At 46.8% G+C, this 26,920-nt stretch overlaps 1 protein-coding gene across 4 annotated transcripts; it reads left to right on the top strand.

Annotated features, from left to right (window-relative positions):
• The first annotated feature begins 1,534 nt into the window (after positions 1 to 1,534).
• TBC1D24 (TBC1 domain family member 24) lies at positions 1,535 to 26,592 on the top strand. 4 transcript variants are annotated; one of them, XM_048961635.1, is made up of 9 exons: positions 1,535 to 1,687; positions 4,136 to 4,189; positions 11,811 to 12,833; positions 14,486 to 14,503; positions 18,540 to 18,698; positions 19,451 to 19,514; positions 21,407 to 21,502; positions 22,106 to 22,340; positions 24,479 to 26,592. In XM_048961635.1, the coding sequence occupies exons 3-9, from the start codon at positions 11,875 to 11,877 to the stop codon at positions 24,631 to 24,633; spliced, it is 1,686 nt and encodes a 561-aa protein (XP_048817592.1). In that variant the 5' UTR covers positions 1,535 to 1,687; positions 4,136 to 4,189; positions 11,811 to 11,874; the 3' UTR covers positions 24,634 to 26,592. The 4 variants fall into 4 exon arrangements, with proteins under 4 accessions (XP_048817592.1, XP_048817593.1, XP_048817595.1 ...); XM_048961636.1 differs by having other exon boundaries at positions 1,535 to 2,410; XM_048961638.1 differs by lacking the exon at positions 14,486 to 14,503.
• The last annotated feature ends 328 nt before the right edge of the window (positions 26,593 to 26,920 follow it).

The following is a 26,920-nucleotide window of genomic DNA, read 5'->3' as shown; positions in this document are numbered from 1 at the left end:
CGCACAACACACCCATCGCACAACACACCCATCGCACACAACACCCATCGCACACAACACCCATCGCACAACACCCATCGCGCACAACACCCATCGCACACAACACCCATCGCACAACACCCATCGCGCACAACACCCATCGCACACAACACCCATCGCACACAACACCCATCGCACAAAACACCCATCGCACACAACACCCATCGCACAACACCCATCGCACACAACACCCATCGCACAAAACACCCATCGCACAACACCCACCGCACAAAACACCCATCGCGCACAACACCCACCGCGCACAACACCCATCTCACACAACACCCACCGCACACAACACCCATCGCACACAACACCCACCGCACAACACCCATCGCACACAACACCCACCGCGCACAACACCCATCGCACACAACACCCATCGCGCACAACACCCATCGCGCACAACACCCACCGCACACAACACCCATCGCACACAACACCCATCGCACACAACACCCACCGCACAACACCCATCGCACACAACACCCACCGCGCACAACACCCATCGCACACAACACCCATCGCGCACAACACCCATCGCGCACAACACCCACCGCACACAACACCCATCGCACACAACACCCACCGCACAACACCCACCGCACAACACCCACCGCACACAACACCCATCGCACACAACACCCATCGCACAACACCCATCGCGCACAACACCCATCGCGCACAACACCCATCGCACAACACCCATCGCACAACACCCATCGCACAACACCCATCGCACAACACCCATCGCACACAACACCCATCGCACAACACCCATCGCACACAACACCCATCGCACAAAACACCCATCGCACAACACCCACCGCACAAAACACCCATCGCGCACAACACCCACCGCGCACAACACCCATCTCACACAACACCCATCGCACACAACACCCATCGCACAACACACCCATCGCACACAACACCCATCGCGCACAACACCCATCGCGCACAACACCCATCGCGCACAACACCCATCGCGCACAACACCCATCGCACACAACACCCATCGCACAACACCCATCGCACACAACACCCATCGCACAAAACACCCATCACACACAACACCCATCGCACACAACACCCATCGCACAAAACACCCATCGCACAACACCCACCGCACAAAACACCCATCGCGCACAACACCCACCGCGCACAACACCCATCTCACACAACACCCACCGCACACAACACCCATCGCACAACACCCACCGCACACAACACCCATCGCACACAACACCCACCGCACAACACCCACCGCACACAACACCCATCGCACACAACATCCATCGCACAACACCCATCGCGCACAACACCCATCGCGCACAACACCCATCGCACAACACCCATCGCACAACACCCATCGCACACAACACCCATCGCGCACAACACCCACCGCACACAACACCCATCGCACACAACACCCATCGCACAACACCCACCGCACACAACACCCACCGCGCACAACACCCATCGCACACAACACCCATCGCATCATATCGGTCCTCTCGTCCGTCGCTCACGCATGCGCGCTCTTGGCCCGAGGCTTTGGCGCTTTGTGCGCATGCGCGCGGCGTCCCCGTCGCTCTGAGCGGGTGGGTGGGGATGCGTGCGCGCGGCGCTGACGGGAGCGGCAGCGGTAAGGGCGGCGCGGGCGGCGGGCCGAGCTGAGCTTCTTTGGGCAGCGGCGTCCTGGGCTGGGGCTCGGAGGGCGCCTTGAGGGCTCGCGAGTGGCAGCGGGGCGGCCGCGGCGTCGCCGTGGTGCCGCCGCCTGCGGGGTGCGGGCGGGACGCGGGGCTGCGCTGCTCTGAGCGCGGCCGGTTTCCTTGGATGCCCCGAGCGCCGTGCGGCTGCTCGGTTGTTTCTGTCCGGGAGCCGCTCTCCGGGCGTGGATGCGCTGCGTCCGCTGTCGGCTGTGGAGGAGGATTGCTGCGGCTGCTGGCCGGCGGGACGCGATCCTGCAGAGCGGCGCCGGGACCCCGCGTTACAGCCCCGGAACGGGGAGCCTTTGTGGCCGGTTCCTGCAGCAGGCTGCGGCGTCCGACGGCGATTCTGGCTCAAAGGCAGGCCGGGTTGGGTTGCTGGAGTGTCCGGGAATGCTCCGAGCGCAGAAATGAGGCAGATCGCAGCTAGGTATTACCAGAAAAAGGAATTCTCTGCTGGAAAGCCCTGCTTCTCGCCGCCGCTGATAAACAGGCATCTCGTGCAGATGGTTGCTTTGCAGAAGCAGCCCTGATAACTTGTGTGTAAGGACTCGGGCAGGTGCTGCGTTAGCTTCTTGGTGCTTCCAAGCAATGCGTGGTGCTTACGTCCTTCATCGTTAGTGAGCTGGATGTGGGTTCTGTTGCACAACGGTCAGCAGGTAGGAATCTTGCTACCGAATGGCTTTTCTTTCATTAATATTTGAAAATTTGCAGGCGTTTGTGCGGCTCAAGTTTGAATGCGAGGGAGAGCGCTTTCTGCTTCTCTTTCTTGCTGTTAATAATTAAATGCTGCCAAGTAAATGTTTGTAGCAGGCTGCCCGTGAACCTTGCACATCTTTAAGCACCTGTGCACATCCCAGCCCTCTCCTTCTGTCGCAGCCTTTGGTTGCTCCCCTTGGTTGTTTTTTCTTCATTCTGCTAACTTGAAACCTTGGCACAGCCCCCAAACTCCATCGGTGTTGTTATTTGGATTGTAAACTGGTGAAAGCTATGGCTGCACTAAATTAACGTGCCCATAAATTCAGGACAAGCAAGCAGGTAAAGCGAACCAGTCCACACTGCTTATGTCTCTCAGTGTCTCCAAGAACAAGGTTACTGCAATCTGATAATGCTGCCCTGGCATTTGTTTAGCTCACAAGTGCTTTTGCTTCAGTGATGAAGCTGCATGGAGTTGGTGGCAAGCAAATTACAGACCATAAAATTTCAGTCCTTGCTGTTCTTGCAGCTCTTTAGAACATATCCTGCTCTGTTGGGATGGAGAGGCTGCTAAAGCTGCTTGTGTATCTGTGTGGATGCCTGCTGTGAAGCAGACAGATGTGGTAGAACTTGAAATAAGCTGTGTTGATTGTCAGGAAGAAAAGTGGCTATTTTCCATTCATAGATAGCCTTGAATTGTGGCTGAGCACCAAAGTTTCTCTTAGAAGTCCAGTGCAAATACTCAGATTTGCGTGCTGTGTAGATTAGAGTAGTGGCTTGCAGGAGAGCTTAAGTAAGTAATGCTGGTCTTTGGCCGCTGTGTCCCCTTGCACTTGACCAGGCAGTCACACGACCTGTCTGATATAAAAATAGAGCTACCTGCACTATATTAATGATTGACTCGTGTGGAGTCTGTGTGCTGGGTGGGAGTACGGGCTGAAGGCGACCAGCTGTTGGAAGTTCTCTGAACTAATGCGTGAATGTGCTCTTATCTGTGTTGCACCTGCGCTCAGGCTTCACCTTATCTCATTTATTCTCCTCTTGCTTAAACTTTCCAAGTTTGAGGATGGCTTCCTGTGCTCTCTAAGGTGTTGCAGAAGACCACGGGTTGTTGATGTGTGCTGTCTCAGGGAAGGAATTCCATAGGCTGGCTTTATTAGTGAGCGTGCTGGGTTGTGCTGGCAATAGGTGTAACTTGTGTGTGGCTGCACCGGTGCTGGATTGCTTTCTTAGGATTTATTCAGGGGGAAACAACGTAAGGAGGAAGGGACTCGTCCAAAATGTGGCTCACTTTCTAGAAGCTGCCCATTTCACATAAAAAATTTTGGCCCTTCCTGTAACTTTGTAGATCAAAACATTGGGCAGCGCTGGGGCAGGAGAGTCAGAAATGAACTACAGGGGGAACGTTGGCTGAAAGTATTTATTGCAGAGGTGCCACCAGCAGTGATCCTGCTTGTGGTTTGAGAGACTGGAAGTTGTTTATGCTGTGAGCACTTTGACAATATGGTTAATTAGCTGCTCATCTGAACTGTGAGGGTATCTGTCCCCTTGTTCTCTGTTCTGTGGAGGCTGGGAGCCATGCCGAGCTTCAGGCAGATGCCTTTTAAAGGTTACAGAGGTCACTGAGGCACTTAATGCTGCCCACCACATCGCTGGTCCGATTTTAACTTCTGTTTCCATCCCAACAGACACAGCAGAAGGGTGGAAGTCACGAGGAGATCTACACAAGGACAAGTTCTAAGGTAAGGAGTAGTAAGATCGCTTCAGTCTGAGGGATGTTTGGGCTGTTTCTTTCATTCATTTCCTAGTTTTGTATAATAGCTTCAACGTTTAGAGGAAGTGTTTGCTTTTTGATCTGATGCCCCAGGGGGACAGGGGTCCAGCTTTGCTCTGTGTCTTGGTACAGCCCCAGCCCTCTCTTCCCACTGAGGGACTGATGTCCATGGGCCAGAGCAGCCACATTTGCCAGAGGGGTAGGTGTGTAGGATGCTTTAAGTACCTTTAAGCTTATTCAGAATGAACGTGTGGATGAAGAATGGCATCCAGCACAAGGCCTCTCATCTGCCCCCTCTCCTAACCCCTCATCTATCTCCATGGCCCTCTCACAGGGTTCCTCTTCCCGAAGCTTTGCCCCACTGCTCTGACCAGTGATTAGCAGTCTGCAGTAACAGTGAGATTAAAACCTCAGCAACTGTTGTGTTGTTGTAAGTGCCATTTGGTTATGAAATTAGGGTTGAAACAAGGTTGCACTGGTTTGGGATTCTGCAGCGCTTGCTTTTGCAGTGTGAAATGCTGTATGGACACCATTTGGACACACATCCAAAAGAGCAACTTGCTACTCTTTGGGTTTTAGTAAGGCTTTGGAAAGGCTACAGAGATGAGAATCAAAAGCAACATATTGTTCACTGATCAGGGAAATGATTTAGCAGAGGGTTGTTAGGGCAGTATGGTTAGGCTGTGACTTGATGATCTTCAAGGTCTTTTCCAACCTGAGCGATTCTGTGATTCTGTGATTCAAATTCCCTGAAATAGAACCGTTGGCATTTTGCCTGCAGTTGGACCCTCCTTTCACTGTAAAGTGTATCTGTAAGCTTCCTAGTGTTGGTTGAATGTTTTGTTGGTGTGGGGTGGCCTACCTGGTGTTGTTTCAGAAAAGGAGCAGGGGCAGCAGGTCACTGAAGCTTTTCTTTGGGGCAGCCTTGGAGCAGATGCACAGAGTTTTACAGAGCTGGAAGAGAATGGTTTCTTTGCAGTTGACAGCTTTAACTTTGTAATTTTCATAATGTTCTTCTACTGTAAATCAGCTTTTGTTTTGCAAGTTCCATACCTTTAGCACTTAGTGCAGAGGGTAATAAGGTAGTCTGAGACAGAAGCATTTTCCTGCTCCCTTTTCAGCTGGCAGTTGAAAATGTGAGGCTGTAGAACCTGCCCTGAAATGAACAAGATCTGCTGATAGCTGCTGGTGTGAGTGGAGTGTGCCTTACCATTTGCAAACTGCAGGAAGGCATGCAGCATTTCCACAGGCTCCTTGCGGGGTAGGGACTTGTGTTCTCAATTAGCCCACAGTTAGTGGTTCTTCTGCCCATCTTCTGACTTAGGTTTCTCCTAAGCAATCTTGATTGCCAGAATAAAGCTTTTTGTTTATATTCATTATGTGCATGTGTGCACACACTATACCTATATGTGAGTGGAGAATGTATTGACAAGGTGCAGGCTGTGACTGTGATGCTCTGGTTCTGCACATCAGGGGTTCCCTGCAGCCTGCAAGCAAGACTCCTGGATCTCAATGTCCTGCCAGCCTGTTGTTCAATCCTGCACAGCAAAGGCTACTGTTTTGTGAAACAGGAAGGCAGGAACAGGAAAGCACAGCAGCATGGTATAGCATGACTTGCAGAGTGATGGAGGCAGGCTGTGTTGGTCAGGGGTTCTGCTCCTGCTGTGCTTTGTGTGCAGTGTGTTCTGCAGCTCTGTGGCTGCATGGGGTGCACTGTTGTGCATAGGCTGACCCTGAGCAAAGCAAAATAGTTCAGAGGAGATCCCTGGGCTCGCTGTTGTGACACCTGGTCATGAAAACTGTACACTCACAAACTGCTCAGCTGGGGAGGGAAAGATCTAGGACATATATGTGCTTTTAAAAAAAAAAATCTTACAACATGTTGTGGGATGGTTTCCTCATACACTTGAATCATCACCATTGTCTGTGAAATGCTTGCTGACAAATGTCTTGCAGGAGCTTTGGATGTCAGGGGAAGGTCTTTGCTGTGAGAGTGGTGAGGTGCTGGAACAGCTGCCCAGAGAGGCTGTGATGCCCCGTCCATCCCTGGAGGCGTTCCAGGCCAGGTTGGATGGGGCCCTGGGCAGCCTGGGCTGGGATTAAACGTGGAGGTTGGTGGCCCTGCATGTGGCAGGGAGTTGGAGATTCGTGATCCTTGAGGTCCCTTCCAACCCTGTGATTCTGTGAGCTGAGTGATGCCCTTTTCTGATATCTCCTATTCTGTTTTCTACTTGTAAAAATCTGTGTTTCCGTCATTTGTGCTGAACCTAAGGCAAGAAATAAAGCATGGTTCCAGGTATTCCTATGGGGGAAGTTTAGATAGGAGGAAAAAAAGAAATAAATCTGTGTCCAGCATAAATAAACGCAGACAGTGTGTGTGAGAGGAGAACGTCTCAAAGCAGAGATGTTTGAAGAGATTTTTCTGCTATTCAAAGTTTGTAATGGGTTAAGATGTAGAGGTGGTAAACGTCAAACTGGTGGCAAGCTTTCAATGCTAGAGGGCGGAAAACGGATTGCTTTATTGCATACAGATTAGCTCTTGTGTCAGAGCTTTTCAGTGACCTTGCCCTTTGCCTTTGGTTGCATGTAGTGGACTCGGTTCCCAAACTGAGAAAGATAGGAAGTCAGGTGTTTAGAAGAGAAAATGTACAGTGAACATGCAGTCTTCAGTCTTTAATTCTTACTCTGTCTTGTTTGTTTTGGGAGCGATGGAGCGTTGTACCTCAGTGGAAGGTTTTCATCAGCACAGCTCATGGAGTCAGCGGCGAGCATGAGAGGTGCCTGTGCTGTCCCAGGGCAGGAGGTGGGAAGGAGGGCTGGCTGCCTCCTGTGGAAGTGCTTGCAGCTGTCCCCCACGTGCATGCTGACCATTACCTGACCGTTAGCACTCCTTGCACTTCTGAGCTTTTTACTGTTATAAAGGACTCGGTAGGTCAGTCACAGGTAATTAAAAGACCCTGTTAAAGAAGACAGTGGTGCTTTTCTGAAGATGCAAGCAGAGGATTCCAAGGCAAACCTTCTGTGTCTGTGCTTCGCGTACAACAAGAGAAATTATACAGGTGCTTAAAATGATGTGTCCTGTTGTACTGTTAACAGTGCTACCCAACGCTGTCAGGTCTTTACCTCTTCTCAGTGAAGTGAGCGTTGAACACTTCTTAGGGTTCAAAAGAGTATGAAAAACCAATGGGGAGCAAAGACGCTCTTGTTACTGATAGACTGCTGTTAGAGCATCGGTTGTGCACCCGAAGCTGGAGCACAGCTCGTGCTGAACACAACGCCGGGGGCGATGCATGAAGAGATCGAACTGCGTTTAACTCATCAAAGCAATCCATGCAACTCGTATCCTCTGCTGAAAAGGATCATTGCTCAAAGTGCATCGCAGTGCGAATTGCTGATCGCTTCGGCTTGTTTTGTTGCTAAATGGGGTGCTTGAGTTTTGTCTGTTACCTTTTTCTTCTCAGCTAATTTGTGGAATGGGAAATCACTGAAGCTAAAAGTAGGAGACAGGAGGTGCTGGGGGAAGGAAGGGTGGCACTGTGACTCCAGTCTTGTTTCCTGATCCATGTAGCAGAGATGTGAGGGTAAACTGCTGTAGGCCTGGACTCAGAAGGAACTGAAAGATGCACCCAAGAGTTGGGTAGGAAAGACTTAAGAGCCTGCTGGTTGCTTTTTCTCAGCAGCATTACTAGCTTGCTGCATCGCTTTGTTCTTTGGTGTATAAAGTGAAAACCTCAGGTGTGATTCAGCGTTGTCCAGGGATGGCAGAGCACGTTATAGAAAGCATGCTGACATATTTATTGTCTGTATCTATGTGTATATGTGCAGTACATAGCAAAAGGTGCTGGGAAAACGGTCTTCATTAGAACCAGTGTAGCAGTGCATGGTTAAATATTATTGCCAGGGTTTACTTTCTTGTTATGCGGCCAGAACGCTGTGTCAGGGCAGAGTATCCTGGTTATCATCTGTCATCGGAGTTTCAGAAGGCAGAACTGCAAGACTGCTGAAATAGAGAGCACGAGTTTCCTGATCTTATGCCCTTTTCCCTGTAATATCTGTTTTGAGGAACGTTCCTGTTTATCAAATTCATGTCAAACAGCATCACCTCAGCTTTCAAGCAGAGTTGGACTCTGTTTTTTACAAGTTTGGAATACGGCTGTTTCACTGCTGTGGATGTGTGCAGGGCTGAAAGAAACGCGTGTATGTTGGATTAGTCGTAATTCATGTGCTTCAGTTTGCTAATTCCTACAGTTTGGAAAGCAAAATGCGATGATCTTAGTGAACTGGAGGTAGGATTGGTTCGGTTTGTGATTGAAATATACTGAAGTGCCGCTTGGAAAACTTACAAAGTTCTTTGGCAGTGAAATTCGAGTTGTCCATGTGTTAACTTTAGTAAAAGTGCAACCTGATATTCTCTTTAATGAAGGGAAGTCATAATTCATAGGATCACAGAATGGCTTGGCTTGGGAGGGACCTTAAAGGTCGTCCACTTCCAAGTCCAAACCTTTTCTGTACTGAATGATGTATTTTGAACTGATTTCATTTTTTTTCTTTGCAGGCAGTATCTGACTTCTGATTGCCTCACTTCATTGCTCAACATTTTATACAGCTTCATTTTTCAGACGTCTTCTGAAAGTAGCCCACGTAACAACAGGAAAAAGAGGGGAATGGAATGAAAATGTGGCCGGGCTGGCAAGCCAAATGTTTCCTGACAGTGCAGTCACTGACTTGAAATTAAGCCAGCTGCAGTTCCATGGCCAGTGCTCGGCTTTGAATGATGATGATGATTTGTTTGCTTCACTGTTCTAAACCGAACTTGGAAAAGTCTGCAGCCATTTTTGGTGTATTTTCAGTAAGCACTTCTGCTTCCCTCTTGTTCTTGCTGGTGGAGCTGACAGCTCCATTAGAGGTCCATAGATTCAGCAACATCAGAATTGCGTGGCAGTTGCTGATAGAAAAGTTTGTTCTTTTCTGTGCTGATTCCTGCTTGGAGAAGTCAGTCTATTTAGAAAGGAGAGCAGGGACTTTCCCTTCAAGAGGTGCCTGCAGCTCTTAAGCTTTGCCAGGTTTTTTTTTGCTGATGTTTTGAATCTCCTTGTTCTGCTCTGAGGTGCTTCAAAGTATCCCAGTTCTCTGCAGCCCAGTGCTGAGCCCTTCTGTTATCCGCAGGCTGTGTTAGAGGACACTCCTGCAATAGGTTGCTAACTTCTCCGTAGTTACTTTAGCAAGTAGGAGAGAGGTTTTGTTGCGCTGTGGATGTATCAATCTCAGGGGAGACCTTTGGGGACCTTGGACCAGGTCTCTTGGACCATGTATTTGTGCATGTGTCATTCTGAAATGTATTCTTGTAGTTGTCTTATCCCCTTCTCTGTATGTGACAGCTAAGTAGAGTGGAGGATGAAAGAAGATTGGAAGGGAATGGGAGGAGGACACCGCAAAGGCTGGCTAGAACTTTTCTGAAGTTTCAGGCTCTTCTCTGGCAAGTCAATGCTCCCAGTTGGAGGCCTGCTGCTTGTAGCTGTTGGCACAGTGTCAGGAGCTATGCACCATTACACTGGAGCGCTCTGATTCTGTTGGCTTTGCTTGCAGTTAAGAGCTGCTTTAGTGACCTTGACAAAGCCTGTTTGCTTTGCTGTTTTGTTTGTTTGTTTGTTTGTTTTAATTTAGGTCTTTGAAAAGCATGAACTGACAGACCTGCATAAATAGCCAGCAGATTTATCCCAGCAAAGTGTGTGTAAGAGTGAAAGCTCTGATCACAACTTCTGTCAGTCTCATTTCTGACCCCAAGCTGCTGACCTCAGTGACTTGCTGGGGAGCTCGTCACATTAATTAGTTTCTGGAATGGGCAGAAACTTCCAGAGGGGAAGGTGTTTGTTTGATGCAAGCTCTAAATATGCCTGTGACTTTGAGTGATAGAAAATGAGGAAAAAGGACAGCCCAGGTTCACCTGACTGTCTTCTGCATTGACTCAGAGAGGTTTTACTTAACACTTTCTGATATAAGTACAAAGGGCTCTCAAGGGCTGATGGCAGAAAGGGAAGACAGACAGTGCTTCCAAACGCTGTTGACACCCTGCTTGCAGAAGTGATTTGGGGAATACACATTGCCTCTTCAAGAATTAACTTTAAATAAGTGTACAACAAGAAGAAGTGGTGAGCATTTCTCTATTGCTCTTACATTTTGTGATGTAAGAGATTTTATAAAAGCAGATCCTTTTTGGATAACCTGAAAGATATTTCCACCCTCAGCTGTTTGTGAAAGGCTCCTGTGTGCTGCTGACAACCTTCTGAACTGGAAGTTAAATTTGGGAGTTTCAGCGTGGAGGTCCAAAAATCCCAAATTAGTATTTGAGTTCAGATCACTTTAATGCAGCCGTTGTACAAAAGGCCGTGTCAAGTTCCATGCATTGGCTAGTCTGTTGACACATCAGTTACAAAAGAATTTTCAGAAGCATTTCAGTAACTGGTTTTGTTACTTTACCCTTTTTGCATAGTATCACTGGTGCACAGGTCAGTTTTGTAGGCCTGTTGCATTTCATAGGGCTTATTTGCCTTTGCAGAGTCTGCAGCATCAGTGCAGGTGTGCTCCCCAGCTTCAGCCTGGTGCTGATGAGGGCGTTCCTGCTGTCACTAAAATGTATTACTGCATCTCCACTTCTATTTTTGCACTAACTGATTAAACATAATTCAAGTATGGCCATTAGTGGTTGCGGTCGCCCTGGCTGTGGGGACCCAGGTAAACTTCAGAGCAGGAGTCAACTAGTAGATCATGTCAACGTGTGGTCTGAACGGGAGCAGGAAGATCAGGCATCAGCTTCATGGTTTGAGTTTTCTAACGGTGATAGCAGGCCCTCTAGAGGGTGATTTGCTCACTGACATTTGTACAAGATCAGAACCAGATGTCCAGTGCAGAGCTTAAGGGGTTTAAGAGGCGGTTTCGTGAAGCTGTTCTAAGCTGATGTGAGCCTGTATTGCCATTAAAAGGATGGTTCTGCCTTGCAGTCATCTTTGCACTGGCACGCTGATGTTGAGCTGGCTGCACATCTTGCTTGTCCACTGGAAATGGAAAGCTGTACCAGATCAACAGACCAATCTTGGTGACCGTGTGGCTGCACGAGAGCCAGTGCCAATGTGGAGAAGCAACTGTGGGAGTACGTGGTTGTGTCTAGCAGGAGTTCAGCATCTCTTTGCACTAGCTGCAGAGTATTGGAGCAGTTTAAGCTGCTCATGAAATTGCCTACTTTTAGTATAAATAGTGGTTATTTCCCCCAGCAACTTAGGAATAGAGACTGCAAATAGAACAAACTTTGCGGTGTGTATTTCTGAGTGGAATGCATCTGTTCTCTTAAGTGAGAAGTTACTGCAAAAGCCCATGCCTCTGCTTGGGGCTGCAGTCAAGAAGCTCGCTTTATGTGCAGATGTGCTCAGAATCCATCAATGAGTTATTGATGAGTGCTTAATGGGAATGGAAGTGAAGTTTAGCATAAAAATAACTAAAAAAAAAAAAGTATGAGAGCAAGTCAAATGTTTGCATGTGTTCCTGAAGAAAATGGGATGCCATCTCTTACTCAAACTTTTTATTATTGTTCTCAGGAAAAGCAGCAAGTCATTTAATGATCACTTCTCATAGCTTTTCTCCTATGCTTCCCTTGGAGCCATGGATGAATACAACCGCTTTGTGGACTGGGACAAAATGGATGTTACTGTCCAGAGCCAGGATGTAAAGGAGCTGACCTGCACCGAGTTCCAGGAGCTGAAGCAGCTGGCTCGGCAAGGCTACTGGGCCAAGAGCCATTCGCTGAGAGCCAAGGTGTACCACAAGCTGATCAGCAATATCCCATGTCGGACTGTGACCCCAGATGCCAATGTTTACCGGGACATTGTGGTGAAGATAGTTGGAAAACGTAACAGCAGCTCCCTTCCACTGCCAGAGTTTGTGGACGACAGCCTCGTTCCCACGTACTGCTTGAATGCAGAAGGCATTGGGGCAGTTAGGAAGATTATACTGTGCATTGCAAATCAGTTCCCAGACATATCGTTCTGCCCCGCGCTGCCTTCTGTGATAGCTCTGCTTCTCCACTACAGCAGGGATGAGGCGGAGTGCTTTGAACAGGTCTGTCGCATCCTTGCTTGCAACGACCCGTCCAAGCGGCTCATCGATCAGACGTTCCTGGCCTTTGAGTCCTCCTGCATGACCTTTGGGGACCTGGTGAACAAGTACTGCCAGGCAGCACACAAGCTGATGGTGGCAGTGTCTGAGGACGTGCTGGAGGTGTACTCCGACTGGCAGCGGTGGCTCTTTGGAGAGCTGCCCATGGTTTACGTTGCTCGTGTCTTCGATGTGTTTCTGGTGGAGGGCTACAAAGTCCTCTATCGCGTTGCGTTGGCTATTCTGAAGTTTTTTCACAAAGTCAGGGCTGGGCAGCCCATGGAGTCTGACAGCGTGCAGCAGGATATCCGAGCTTTCGTGAGAGACATTGCCAAGTCGGTGTCTCCTGAGAGGCTTCTGGAAAAAGCCTTTGCCATCCGCCTGTTCTCACGGAAGGAGATCCAGCTGCTGCAGATGGCCAATGAGAAAGCTTTACAGCAGAAGGGCATCACAGTCAAGCAGAAAAGGTAGGGGTCTCCCTGCAGGCGGTCCGAGTGAGCTCCTCAAACGTGAGATCCTGAGGTTTCCTCACTGATGAGTGGTCAGCCAGCCTTGGGTTGGCTGACGGGGAAGAAGGAGTGCTCTAGGGCTGCACACCCGGTATCTCTGCTGACTTTTCTGTGCACTTGATTAGAAAACAAGTCAGCAGCCCCGAATTAAGTATTGTTGGGATTCTAGTGGGAAGTATGGTGTGTTTATAATTCTTTTTGGAGGTTCATGTTAATTGCAATTATTGCATCTCAAAAAGGTCTTTCCCAGGCTGCTTTTTAAACGGGAAAGCATTTAAAGCTGGAAAAACAGCCAATAAATGATTGGCAAGAAAAGTACCCAAGCAAACATGACAATAATTAATTCTTAAATACGAGATTATTCATATAAAAGATCAGTTTCCTGGTGTCTGGCACCATATATTCCACTGTTCTTTTACTGTAAGTAGACAAATGCTATCTGAGGTGGAAATGTTTTGCTTACCTGCAGAGTTACTCTGGTAGATTAAGGGAGAAGTCATGCTTACAGGTTAGTTTTTAAAGCAGTTTGACTGCAAGCCTCTTGAAAATGAAGAGCAATACCATAAGTGATAGCAGAACTTCTTACACATATAGTGTATGCGTGAAGCTCCCAGTCTTTTCCAAGGGTATATTTTTACAATTGTAGGTTAGTGTACAGCTGGCTCGTGCTTTACTTTGCTTGTCTCTTGGAGGACACTGTTCTGCCAGGCTCAAGGCCTCTAGCAACTGCAGGGTCACATTAGGCAGAGTTCTGATCATTAAGTTCAGGACCTGCGAAAAGAAGCACTGCCTCTTCCAATCTGGGAATGTCAGCTTTTCTTCACGTGCTGAAGTTCAGAAGAGCTGTAAATATCTTTCTGAGTGTGTTAGAATATTCTTCAGCGACAGAATGGAAGTTAAGCAGGAGCCCCTGTTGCACTGAATGTTGTATCATGGGGAGGCTTAGGTTGAAAGGGACCTGAAGGACCCTGCGTTGCCATCCACGAGATCAGGCTGCTCAGGGCCCCCTCCAGCTTGGCCTTGAAAGGTGTTGTGGAGCTATTGCTCAGAACAGAGGTACCTTCCAAGCAAAACTTGGTTGATATCCACGTAACTCCTGTAGAAACTGATTTACCAAACCGTGTTGCTAATGAGTAACTTTTATCTTCTCTCAACTGCTTTCATAAACGTACCAGAGCTTCCCGTCAGCCATTGGCTTGGCGCTGCTGTGATGGAGGCTCAGTTTGGATCCTGCTGTCGGCAGATGTGGTTTCTGGAGAAGTGAGCTTTTCTCCAGTGCTCGATAGGATGTCAGTTTTCTCATCCAGATGCATATTTGGCCTGTGCAAAGAGATGGTGGATTATTTTCCAATCCAATAACTGAGCAGGCGGCAAAAAGGGGAAAAAACAGACGGGAGAATGTAGAAAATATGTTAACAGAGCTTGTCTTTTTATTTTCCTCTTGCTTGGTGATTCAAATCAAACTGTACTTTTGTTTCTTTCCAGGCTCCTTACGTTCACTTTGTCAAGGCTATAGAAAATCACTGATCTTTTTCTGTCTTTTTTTGTCTTCCTCCTCATACGTTCTCCTTCTGTCAATTCCATACCCACTGCACCCCTCCTGTTTGCAGTGTTACATCTCCAAAAAGGTAGGTTCCAACACTTGGATCTCTGCACTCTGCTCGCTTCCTCTGTCTTTGCCTGGCTTTTGTTCTGAAGCTGTCACTATTGCTAATGCTGGGGCAAGAAAAGCAAGGCAGCAATCACAGCATCAGATTGCTGCATAACATCTGCATACGCTCTTACAAAGTTAGTTCAAAGCACCTGCACAGTTGTGAGATCTGGGGGTCGTGGGCACAGCTGCTCAGCACGGTGGTTCGCATGCAGTGGTGAGAATCTGTGTGCCCCAGGATGGAAAAGCTTGGTGCTAACGAGCAAATTGAAGTCATCACGATGCTGAAAGAAAAACTGTGGCACGTGTTCTGTTGGTTTTTGTTCGAGGGGTGTGGGGTTCTGTTGTGGGGTTTTGTTTTTGTTGGCCCTGTTGCTTTTTGTACCATTAGGTATTGCCCACATTCAGACCTGCCATGTGCTGTTGCAAATTTATGCAAGGCATGCTGGATTTTCATTTTTTTTTCTTTGCAAGCTTTCTGCAGCTGATTGAAAAACTGTTGGACTGAATCCAACTTGGCACACTCCTGAAAGCAACTTGTCTCGATGTATGCTACGTTATATTTATTTCTAAGCAGAAATACTTCTGTGTCAAGAAGGTCAGAGTTACTCAGCCGTCGAGCATTGATGGGTAATTAAGTCATTCATCCAGTCTTGGCCCAAAAAGCATTTCTCTAAGAACAAAAGCCAGTGATTGTAATGCCCGATAAGCAGAGAACTTGCAAAGAAGGAGAGAGCATTAAGTCCCACAGATGTGTGGCTCCAAATTAGCGCCGCTGGGACAATCTTTGGCCTTGTTGCAGGTGCCCTGGGTTAACTTCAGTGAGAGATACATGCTAATATTTGTACTAACTTGTAAAATCAAAGTGGGACTAATTTCCATGTGCGTTCGTGTCTGGAAGAACACCTTGAGAGCAAACTCACCAGAGCATGTTTCATATACAGTATGTCGTGGATTTTGTCTCCTTTCAGTCCGAGTGCTTTTAATTCCAGCCAAGCAAACCTGCAAGGTCCACCTTTTATTTACTGTTGTTACAAGATTGTGAAAGCAGCAAAAAGCAGGAATCAATTTCTGCTGGGAAGCAGGGAGTTCAGAGCTGAGGGGCCGGGTGTGGATGAGAGCGGCGTAACAGACAGCCTGCAACGCCAGATTGTGTTTCAGCCTTAAACACCTGCAGCTGACCATTAATGACTGAAAGGAAACCTATCGCTTCCACCAGGCCTTTACGCCCTTAAATTGTGCTACTTTCTAACCCAGTAGTATCTTGTGTCCTTTGGGATAAGAAGGTATCTTCCCAACACCCCAGCAGAGGACAGCAAGAGAGGTGAGATCCCAGTTAACTCCAGTTCAGTTCTGATGATGGTTTCAGGGCACATCTCCATGCTCTGCCAGTCCACATCCAGTGTGCTTAGCTTTGTTTTCCACTGGATGACTTTGAAAGGCCTGTGGTGGCAATGGCAGCTAACTTCATTTTCAGCATCTGGCATCAAATGAAACCTCTCTGTTTAGCCAGTTTGTGTGCTGTTCGTTTTCACTCCTGTACTGCTTGAAACGCGGCTGCCCAGCTGAAGCAGATGGTTTTCAGTACTAACAAATATTTTCTGAAGTTAACAGAAATGCTGCCAAAAAGGAGAGGAGGAACGAAGGTCAGGCACTTGCAACTCTAGTTGCAGTTTTCTGAAAGCCATCGGATTTATAAAGCAGTGCAGAATTTGGTTTGGAGGGGGCTGATGTCCAGGGGGACTGGTTTCAACACTGGATTACATTTCCAGTCTTAGGCACCTACGGCTGTGATTTATGATGGGGAAATAAGTCATTTCATACAGAATTCTGCAGCCAAGCAGTGACCCCAGTTTCACTCTCTGAATGGTGACATGAAATGTAAAATGATTCATGGTGATATTGAAGGGGCAGCCTGGAATAGTTTCATGGGGCTGATGGAATGCAAGGTGTGTTTTAGTGAACCAGAAGACTCTGCTGGTAAAGATGATATCCACCTACATGGGAAAGTGCTAGTCCATTTATCACAGGATGGCCTGGGTTGCAAAGGCCCACGATGCTCATCCAGCTCCAACCCCTGCTGTGTGCAGGTCGCCAACCAGCAGCCCAGGCTGCCCAGAGCCACATCCAGCCTGGCCTCGAATGCCTGCAGGGATGGGGCATCCACAGCCTCCTTGGGCAACCTGTGCCAGTGCCTCACCACCCTCTGGGGGAAAAACTTCCTCCTAATATCCAACCTAAACCTCCCCTGTCTCAGTTTAAAACCATTCCCCCTCGTCCTGTCGCTGTCAACCCATGTAAGCAGCCATTCCCCCATCATTGTGTTTTTCCTCTGGAAGTTCACTGTGATAAACCAGTTGACAGTGCTGAATGTTCTTCTAATTCCTCAAATGTGGGAAAAACCCTGCTTTTGAATGAGCTCAAACCAGGCCTTTGTTTGCCAGCTGTGTTCCATAGTTCCACCAAGCCTTGAGACCAAATGGGACCAGAAGGGCTGAGGCCTGCAGTAAGATCCTGGCAGCGTGGATTTGAGTCTGGGCTTGCATCAGGCTAGCTGACCTCTCTGGTGTCTCAGTGTGCTGTGATTAAAAGCAAAAATAAAATCCCAGGCAGCTGTAAATTTTACAGCTCACTGATTGTTGGAGGCTGTTTAAGAGGGTGTCCAAATGAGTTTCTTACTAACAAATAATGCAGGGCAACAGTGCAAGCTGTGACTTGGTTCATGTTGCTGAAGGAAGCAGTGGTGCTGGGTTGTTTTAAGTGACTTGAGGAGTCACCTGGCTAGAAATGCTGGCATTAAGGCAGCTGTGCTACGTTTCAGTGAGCATTTCCCAGTTGTTCCTGGCAAGCTCTGCTCTAATGTGCAGTGCAAATGCTGATCTCTTTGTACCACAGGCAAGGAAAAAAGATGTGTGATGTGTTTTAGGGAGCAGCCCAGCTGTGCAGGTGTGTAGCATTGAGGGCTTCTGTGTTCTGTGAATGCAGGAGGAAGGAAATGCAAAACTATTAAAAAAAATAATGCATGAAGCCCTGAATTGGAAAACTCTTGCAGTTCTTCCACAAGCTGAACTCTTGCATGCAGAGCAAACTCCCCAAAACTTGGTGCAACTAATTGCCACTCGGTAACTTAATATCTTGTGTGAGTTCATCTGTCACTTCTCCCATGTTCTTGGCTGTCACATTTGCATTTTAAAAGTCTGTAACATCACTCATGAATTCAATAACCCTCATTTAATCCCCAGGCTCTAAGTTTGTGTGTTTATTTAATCTGAGAACCGAAGGCTGGTTGAGGTGTTCCGCTCTTATTACTACTTTTAGTACTTTCAAGTGTTTGAAAGCCATGAGTCAGTTTTCATAAAGGTACCAGGCCCCTTTGTGGGGGATGGGGGTGGTTTCCAGTGGGAGTCCCTGGCATTCCTTCACTTCACCTGCTCAGATTTTGTCTGCATCTGCAGGGCTGGGAACTTCTTCACTTCTTAATTCAGTGAAATCATTCATAATGAAATGCTTCCAGTTGGAGGAACTTTGCAGAAGCTTCAAGTATTTGGCTTGGATTAGCATTGCTTAGCACGGTAGTGCTGATTCCTCTAAGATTTCTTTTTACAAATTCCCTAATTCCATAATACAGGCAGCAAAACAGAGGGGAAAAATGTTCTCTCTTTTTTTTGTTTTTCTGGCTGTTTCTGCAGGTCTGTTGTTCTTTGCACTTCAGTGCCAGCACTGGTAAGACCGTGCCTAGCTGCTAGCTGCCTCGCCATTATGCCCTCTGTATGCACAGGTGCAGGCCACAGCTGCTTCAGGTGTTCCAGTAAGGATGGCTTCATGTCACAGGCTATGTTGTACTGCTGTGTTTCACATTCTTCACTAAATCTAATCCCGTGGGCTGGAGCTTTGGGTACTGACACATCTGTAGAGTCGTTAGGCGTTCAGCCCTTTTCTTGTTGCTGTCCAGTGATCAGCCTGCTGGTTCTGTTCAGTCGTTGTCTCTCAATGTTCTGTACTGTGTTTCTCAGGCAGAATGTGCACTTGGCAGTCCACGCAGAGAACTTCAAGTCTGAAATTGTCAGTGTGAAAGAGATGCGAGATATCTGGTCGTGGATCCCGGAGCGCTTTGCGCTTTGCCAGCCCCTCTTGCTCTTCACCACCTTGGAACATGGCTGTAGTCTGAGCAGGTAACCACAGCTTTCCCTGCGCTTCTTTATGGGCGAAAAAGAGCAGTTAATGAGCTGCTGACTGGATGGGTGTAGTCAGGCTGTCTGAAAAACAGTCAGAGGTGGAACACAAATGTGGCAGATTCCTCTTGGCTTCAGCGTTTGATCAGGGCATCTCATTTGCCAGAACGTGGAGAACCATTTTAATGTCTGCAACCAATTGGAAAGGTCAAACGTACATCAGAATGTTCTGCTCTGAGACTGGTTCGTTCTCCACTGGTTATAAATGATTTAAATTGGTGGCTGCTCTTTAGGCTCTTTTGAGGGATTAGTTTGAGTGTGATTATCAGAGGGAAGTAAGGGAAGTGAAAACTGGTGGTTCCCTTACAGTTTCTTTCTGCCCGTGATTCTGATTGTTGTTATTAAAGTGGGATAAAATAGACATGAGTTTTACTTGCTCTTGACACACGAGACTGTACAGCTCCTAATAATTACTTCCACTCTGAAACTGAGATAGTGAGCTGTCCCAGAGCCATGAGAAAAAGTAAAAATGCATCATAATTATTTAGTATCAGACACACAGCACTGAAGCATTGATAGTCATCTGCCCTCAGGATGCAACTTGCTTTCCATTGCCTTATGTAAAATGCTGCTGTGGCCATAGCTAGGCTTATTCTGAGGGAGCACAAAAAGCCCTGCAAAAAGCTGATGAGAGGAGAGCTGCAGTTGGCGATGGTTGTTGAGTGCTTATTTTTGTGTGCTTTGCACCCTAGGTTCTATTCTCACAGCGAGGGACACGAGCCTACTCTTGTTCTGATCAAGACCACAGCAAAAGAGGTGAGTGAGGTGAAAGGCGACTGAAGAAATTAGGTTTTGAGCAGTTGTGTTCTAATACAGCATTCCATGCAGCAGTTTTGAAGAAACTGAAGAAACAGGGAGCCTGGAATTGCTCCATTGTTGGGATTTTCTGATTGTTTTTTAACAATTGCGTGCTTTAATTTATTCCTCTTGTTGCTTATGGGACTTAGATGTTCATGGGTAAGTCTTGTTAAGTAGGTTGTGGTCTGCTGTTCTTCGTGAGTAATGGAGGATGATGGGCAGTAGCTACACACTGAGCTCTTGGACAGACTCTCTTAGTTACAGAATCAGAAGGAGATGCTGTGGAAATGTGTAAACTTGTGGTTCATAGAGGATATTTTCATTTTCTCCAGGACATAAAGAGAGAAAATAGCAGAAATTGTATGGTAGGAATTATAGTGCACTAAATAATGTGAAAACAAACACATTAGTTTTATTGCATAGTTATCAAAAAAAGAAAAGCTTACAACAAGAAAGTTTCCCAGACCCTCAGAAGGGCTGCACATAAATACTGTGTGTGATGAGGGTCTGCTCTCTACCATGCGTGAATTGCAGAAGCTGTGTGTGATGTGGAGCTGTAGTTACAGCCCATAGGTTTGTATTTCTGCTTGTTTCCCCAGAATGGCTGCCCCACGGAGCAAGCTCCTCACTGCTCTTTTTCACATCTAGCTAATGCCAGTGGTGCAGGTTGTTTCATAGCTGTGTGTGTTTCTGGCAGTCCCAGACCTGTGCTACAAACCAGTGGCTCATATGATGTCCGTTATATCTAAAGAGAAGCAGGAAAGTAGAAAAGGCATTATTTTGCTTCTTGTCCTTTCCAGCTTGGTGAAATGATGCTGTTTTGACAGCGCGTTTAGTTTCCTACCTCTCAAACAAAAAGAAAGCCCCCGTGGAAACAGGGAGAAGTGTGGGGTGTTGCTGTTTGGTTGGTTGTTGGGAATGTGTGTGTGTGTGTGCTTTTGGTGGGAGTCACATTCGTCCTTTATTCCAATGTTTATCCTTGTGTTTTGGAAAGAAGAAAGCTAACCTTCCCATTTTCTGACTCTGGTGAACTTTGGATGCAGCCAATGACGTTCTGGGGTATTTACTTCATTCATGTGCTTTACCTGATTAACAAAACTGTTCTTCAGAGCTTTTGTCCTAGGAGCTCTGCTTGTAATGCTGGCAGAGTCCAAACAGCAAGTGAACGACTGTTTAACCATGGCTCTGAGAATGTGCTATATTGCTTTGCTGGTGTTCTTGGACCTTTGCTGTTTGTTTGGTCTGTCTCCCCTTGGTAGGAATGCTTGTTGCTGGTACTGAGAAACTCTTCCAGTGCAAATGGGGGAATCCACATTAAAAATCAGACCTGTAAGGCTGTCCTGTTCTTATGGAAGCTACTGAGCTCCATGCTGTTTGAACAGGCTGCTCTAAATGTTGGAGCTAGTTTTAAAATCAGTCTAGCTGAGCCAGTTTTACCTATAGCTTGTTATGGGGAGGACTCAAGGCTGCTGTGTGCTATCAGGGGAGGACAGTCAGCCAGAACTGCTTATACTGTGACTTTGGATGCTGAAAGGATGAAGTAATGTAAGGATTTACAAGTCTGGAGTCATTTGTGTTTTGGTCACTGAGGGTACATTGGAACGATTCTCCTTTAAGGCCTCAGAGATGTAAAATAATTTATGAAACATTTCATATTTGAAGGGTTCTCCCCAGCAGATTAAAGCAGTTTAAATCTATCTTTAGATATAAGTACTTGTGCTGCTTTAATCCACTGATGTAGAGCTTTCGGAAATCAAAGCTTCAGTTCTGGACTCTGCAGTGTTGCTCTCAGTTGTTGAAACACACTTTGTTCTTCCACCTTGCTGCTCACACCTTGCTGTTCCCACCAGGTCTGCGGTGCTTATCTGTCCACCGACTGGAGCGAGCGCAGGCGAGGTGGGAACAAGCTGAGTTTCTTTGGAACTGGGGAGTGCTTTGTGTTTAGGGTGAGTATGGTTTCACAGAATGGCCAGGGTTGGAAGGGACCTCAAGGATCATGAATCTCCAACCCCCCTGCCACATGCAGGGCCACCAACCTCCACGTTTAATGCTAAACCAGGCTGCCCCATCCAACCTGGCCTTGAACACCTCCAGGGATGGATGGGGCATCCACAGCATCACTGGGCAGCTGTTCCAGTTTCCTTGCTCCTGCCCTGCTGCAAGGCTGTGCTGTACTGGTGGGACTAACTCACGCTTCCCTTCCAGTGGAAGAGGCTGCATTAATGTACTTTTGTTCTTAAAGCCTGCCGAGCACTTCAGGTTGGGTGGAGGAGATGTTACTTCTCAGTTCTGTGCTGAGCCTTTTTTGCCCGATGCTCAGAGCTCTTTTTCACAAGTGTTATTAAAGTAACTTGGGAACCACTGTGTTGTTTTTTTCAATCACTTAAAAAGCAAAGATATAAAGAAAAGAAACGATATCCAACCTAACAACGGTTTGGTCTGATGGTGTGGGTGGAATCCTGAGGGGCTCGAGTGTTGTTTTCCCTGCAGAGCTCTCAGCACTGTTACTGCTCACCAATAGAAAGTTCTGTTTCTCCTCACCTGCATAGCTGCAGCCAGAAGTGGAACGCTACGAGTGGGTGATCATCAAGCACCCGGAATTGGCTGCAAGTGGTTCTGAGCCAGAAAATCATGCCTCGCCAGCTTCCAACACCCTCTCCTGCAGAGGCTCCCTCTCAGACCCATCAGATCGCCTTTCTCCCTTCTTATCAGCTCGGCACTTCAACTTACCATCCAAAACAGCTTCCATGTTCATGGCTGGCAGCAGTGAATGCATCATTATAGGTAAGTCAGTGTGAGAATGTGAGCGTGTGTTCCCCACCACCTCTCATCACTATTAGATGAGAGAGTCCCATTTATTTACCACATAGGCATTTCAGTATTGTTGGTGCTATTAGTATTACTGTTTGGAGAGAAAAGTTGCCAAAACATGATATTAACCAACAAAAGCTTTCTTTTGGCAACTTGCATAATGTGCATTTGTAAGTAAGATCTTTGATAGTAGCTTGTAGCTTTGAGCACAGCAATACCTTCGTCCTGCATAGTGATGAGAAGTAGCTCTCGAAGGGGAACTCAGCACTGAGGACTTTGACTCATAGAGTAGAATGTGAAAGACATTCCTTCTTCTGGAACTGTATCAGATCTGTGGTGATGCTTAGTAAAGTTGTCACCTCAGTGGTGGCAGATGCAGAGCTGTAGCTGTCCTTCCAGAAAGCTTCACTTGACACACATTAGGAGTGCAACTAACCCCATGATTTAAACAATACCATCAAATGCCTGCTGATTTTCCACTTAACAGCACCTGCACTACTCAGCCATAAGTTGGGCTGCTTCACTATTAGCTGGGCTTGTGAAGTGCATATGTAATTGAATTGGAAAGCACTGAAAATTACAGATCACAGGTATTTGAGAGATCTGAACTGTTCACCATTGGTAGTAATAAAAGAAATACAAGCTTGAGCAGTAGTGAAGTGAATGTTGCACATAATCCAGCTGTAGATGAGACTTTCTGCTCCTTTGATTCCTCAGATGGTTTTTGTAGCTTGCACAGTTGCCCTATAGGCAGTTGGGAGGTCTTTCATTTTCCCAGCATGTTTGTCTCTAAATCTATGTTACCCTACTGCATCTCTGGCCATAAGCTCTGTGGGTATTGACCAAGTGACACAGGTGATCAAAATGCAGTTTGCTTTGATGTGTTTAATCATGATTAAGAATACCAGGCCAGTTCTGTTCTTCTCCTAGCTTTGATTTTGATTGCTAAGTTTCCTCAGCTTTTTCTTTACAGAGGGAAAATGTGCAGTTGGGATGGATTATCCAGCACTGAAAGACAGGCCTGAAGGCAGGAAGCTGAGTCAGTTTTCTTGTTCTTAAGGAATTGCATGGGTCTATTTTAAAAACCTCATTCTGATACTATCACTGAAAAGCAATGAATCTGAGCTTATTCAATTACACCTGAAGACAACAAGCAAGCATCACTTAGGACATGGATGTCCAACCTTTTGGCTTGCCAGGGCCACACTGAGGGAAGAAAAATTGGTTTGGGCCACAGTTGCATTGTCTGTTAATTTTCTGAGTCTCCCTTTCTTTTTATTACCAACCACTGCTGGGTTCCATCAGTGGCTGTACCACATACATTGCCAAAGGATAAAGAAAATCACTTCAGTGTTCTTTTGTGTTTTTTTTTTTTAATGCTCCATACAAATCAAGACGTTGGGTCGTGTCTTTTAATGGCACCAAAGCAGCCATTGCTTCAGTGACGTGATGGTTGTTACCAATAATAAGACTGGCAGGTTGAGCCATACCTGTAGCATCGATGCCTTCACGTGTTGCCAAAGCACGGCACTGGAAATGAGCAGCTTCAGTCTCCAAATTTCTTCCAGCAGATTTTGCTGCTCCTCTGGTTTGCCCAGCTGCAACCTGGGGAGGCAAACCAGCATTAGGAAAATCCGTGCTTTTTGTCAGGACAGATCACATCTGCCACGCTTTCCACACGTTGCCTCGTGAATTCACATCGGTACGTGGTGTTGTGTGTTTGCTGTGGCAGATTTGCTGCTGCAAAACAAGCTTTTATAGCAGTCTGTTTGAGTTTTAACTTAAAAAGATGTTGAGGTAAGACTTGTCTTCATTTCTGCTGTTCTGGCCTTATGAAGAATTCCTTGACATTCATCGGATTTGGCAGCAGGTGTTGGCATATGCTGTCTTTTCAAACTGTGATCTTTGAAAACTGACATGATTTCCTTGCTGATTACGCATAGTGACTGACTTGTCTGAACCAAAAAGTCCTCATCTGTTTGTTTTGTGTCGACCTCCCGCCCATTGGACATGCCTGATTTAGGGCTTCTGGTGTTTGAATCGGCTTCTATAACAGTTTCTCACCCTGAGACATGCAAAGACAGCTTTAACTCGGGGTTTTCTCTTCCCAGGAGGCGGTGATGGCCAGGCTCTTTACCTCGATGCAGACCTGAACCATGGGAGGACCAGCCACTGCAACACCTTCAACAATCAACCGCTGTGTTCCGAAAGCTTCCAGATCTCTGTCTTGGAGGTGTGGGGCTTCAGGGACACCATGAATGGCTGATATGACTATCGTTGTTCAACTAGCTTTCAGTTCTGGTAGGATTCCCAAGGCAAACTGTAATGCAGGAGCCAAGTTAGAACATAATTCCCACTGGACTCAGTGTTCCTTAATAGTTACTAAGCAGTGCACCTGGATGCAGGGCTTAGTTGTGTTTACTCTTATTTAAGGCAGGTGAAAGTGTTGTACTCTTTTAGCTCCTTAGCTTGGAACCTCCAGAGACCCAGTGTGGCTGGCTTCAGGTGTTTGATAGTAGGCAAAATGAAAACAATGTTATTTCAATCAATCCTAAATGTGTACAGGTCTGTATCAGAGGACAATTCTGCAGTTCAGCACAATTCCTCAGAGGTGCTGATCTGGCTGAGGTGTACTGTGGAGCATCTGGCCCCAGCCACAAATATCAAATGTTCGTTTATAGCAACACTGGAGGCCTCGGATTTGACGTAGGGCAGTAGTTCACAGAGCCATTGCCCCAGTGTAAACAGATATTTTGCAGACAAGTCATGAGTACCACTGATGAACCATCAGTACTGTTTTAGGAGTCAACTATGAAGGAACTGTGATTGCTAGTTCCCCTTCTGAGTCCTTGATACATTCCAGTTGCATCTCTTTGTGGAGGCTGCCTCTGCAAAGGGCATCCAGACTGGACAGGGATATCTCAGAGGCTTGATTTTGTTTACATTCCTATTCCATATCAGTATAATAGCTCAGTCTGGCTCAAGTTTCAGGCAGCAGAAAGCACAAGATTGTATGGAGTGCTTAGACTTCTTTGTGATTGAGTTGTTCAAGGAAGCTGAACTGAAGCATTAGCAGTATGAATAACCGTGCAGTATCACTGAATGTGTAGGGAAATAGGCACTGGGGTACAGAATGCACCCTCCTCAAGGAAATGGAGGGATGTGCAGGGAAATATTCTGTGCAGCATTACTCTGGGAGTGAAGAAGTTTCCCAGGAGAACTGTTGGTGACACTTGCTCCATATCACAAGGAAAGAAGAAAGCGCCGGTGGCTTTTTTGGCTGTTTAATCCAACATCTGTGTTGGGGTGGGGAAAGCACGATTGCTACGTACACATGAAGTCCATAAAGGGTTAACATTAAAAATGTACAGTGATAAAATATCACTTGGGCTGGACAGGGTCAATCAGGTTGATGTTAGCTTGTACAGCTTGCTAGCAAAGAAAATACCTTGTGTCTTTGCTGCTTGCAAAGCGTATGAGCAAACGTGGCAAAAATGTGAGTTGCTTTTAAAAAGCCATTTTGAATTTTTTTTTTTCAGAATAGCTCCTTGGAATACTTGATTGCATATACGAATCCAAGGTGTCATCTTTTGCCCCACAGATATTTTCCAATTACATCATTTCTCATACTGCATGTTCTTTTCATAGGTTTTCATAGCTTGATTGAACTGGAGGGGCTGGTATAGAATGGGAAGGATCCTCACAATCATATCTGGTTTTGATAAGCACTGCTCATGCCTTTTTTTCAAAGCTGGCAGTATCCTGTTGCACTAGGTAGCATCCCATCATCTTCCTGTGACAATTTAGCTGGAAAACATACTGCATTTAGTAGGATCTCTTGAACAGAGGTGGGATTTCTTAACTTGGTCCATATCTCCTTTTCTGAGCTCATCTTTGAAGTGCCCTTGCAGGAAAATGATAAGATAGAAATTCCCTAGAGCTGCGTGCTGGCAGGGTTTGTGGGACTTCAGAATTACTCTCAAAATAACAAATAGGTTTTTCTGTGCAGATTTGTTCCCACAGTCGCTGGTGGTGACTTTTTGTCCCTTTCCATCCCCACTGGATGCATCTGTGTCAGCAAGGCCTGAGTGCTGTACCACTTTGTAAGCCATATCTACAAAACCCCGTTCCTTTCCCTGCTCTGTTGTAGTACACAGAGATGGGGACGTTTGAGCAAATAAGAGCAGCTTCTGATCCCTCTGGTGGAGGTGCACAAGAGCCCTCTCTCGGGTAACTTCTCTGAATGGCCAACCAGTCTTTGGCATCCCCCCCAAGGACACGTGACACCGAGTGACAGCTTTGCAGCTGGGAGCACAGCTCTGCAGATCACAGCAGGCTGTGGGGGCCGTTTGGGGCAGGTAGGTGTGCTGGCAGGTGATTTTCCTTCAGTTCGTTACTTACATCAATCTTGAGGCACGTATTGCAGCAGTGGTTTTAGTCTGTTGTTGCATTCTCCTCTTGCAGACATCCTGCAATGTAGTGTTGCCTTTGAATAGCCTAAATAAGTAAGAGGCTGCAGTAGTCTAAGCAGATACGTTATACAAAGCTCTGTC

This window comes from Lagopus muta, chromosome 15 (assembly GCF_023343835.1).
Source record: "Lagopus muta isolate bLagMut1 chromosome 15, bLagMut1 primary, whole genome shotgun sequence".
Lineage (NCBI taxonomy): Eukaryota > Metazoa > Chordata > Aves > Galliformes > Phasianidae > Lagopus > Lagopus muta.
The sequence above is the reverse complement of the archived record's forward strand: the minus strand, read 5'-3'. Positions and strand labels throughout refer to the sequence as shown.

What these genes read in the sequence shown, in the direction of transcription:
- TBC1D24 (XM_048961635.1), top strand. Translation starts at nt 11,875, where the DNA reads ATGGATGAATACAACCGCTTTGTGGACTGGGACAAAATGGATGTTACT. An exon ending in GGGAGTGCTTTGTGTTTAGG is followed by an intron (nt 21,503 to 22,105) that starts GTGAGTATGGTT and finishes TCACCTGCATAG; the next exon opens with CTGCAGCCAGAAGTGGAACG. An exon ending in CAGTGAATGCATCATTATAG is followed by an intron (nt 22,341 to 24,478) that starts GTAAGTCAGTGT and finishes TTCTCTTCCCAG; the next exon opens with GAGGCGGTGATGGCCAGGCT.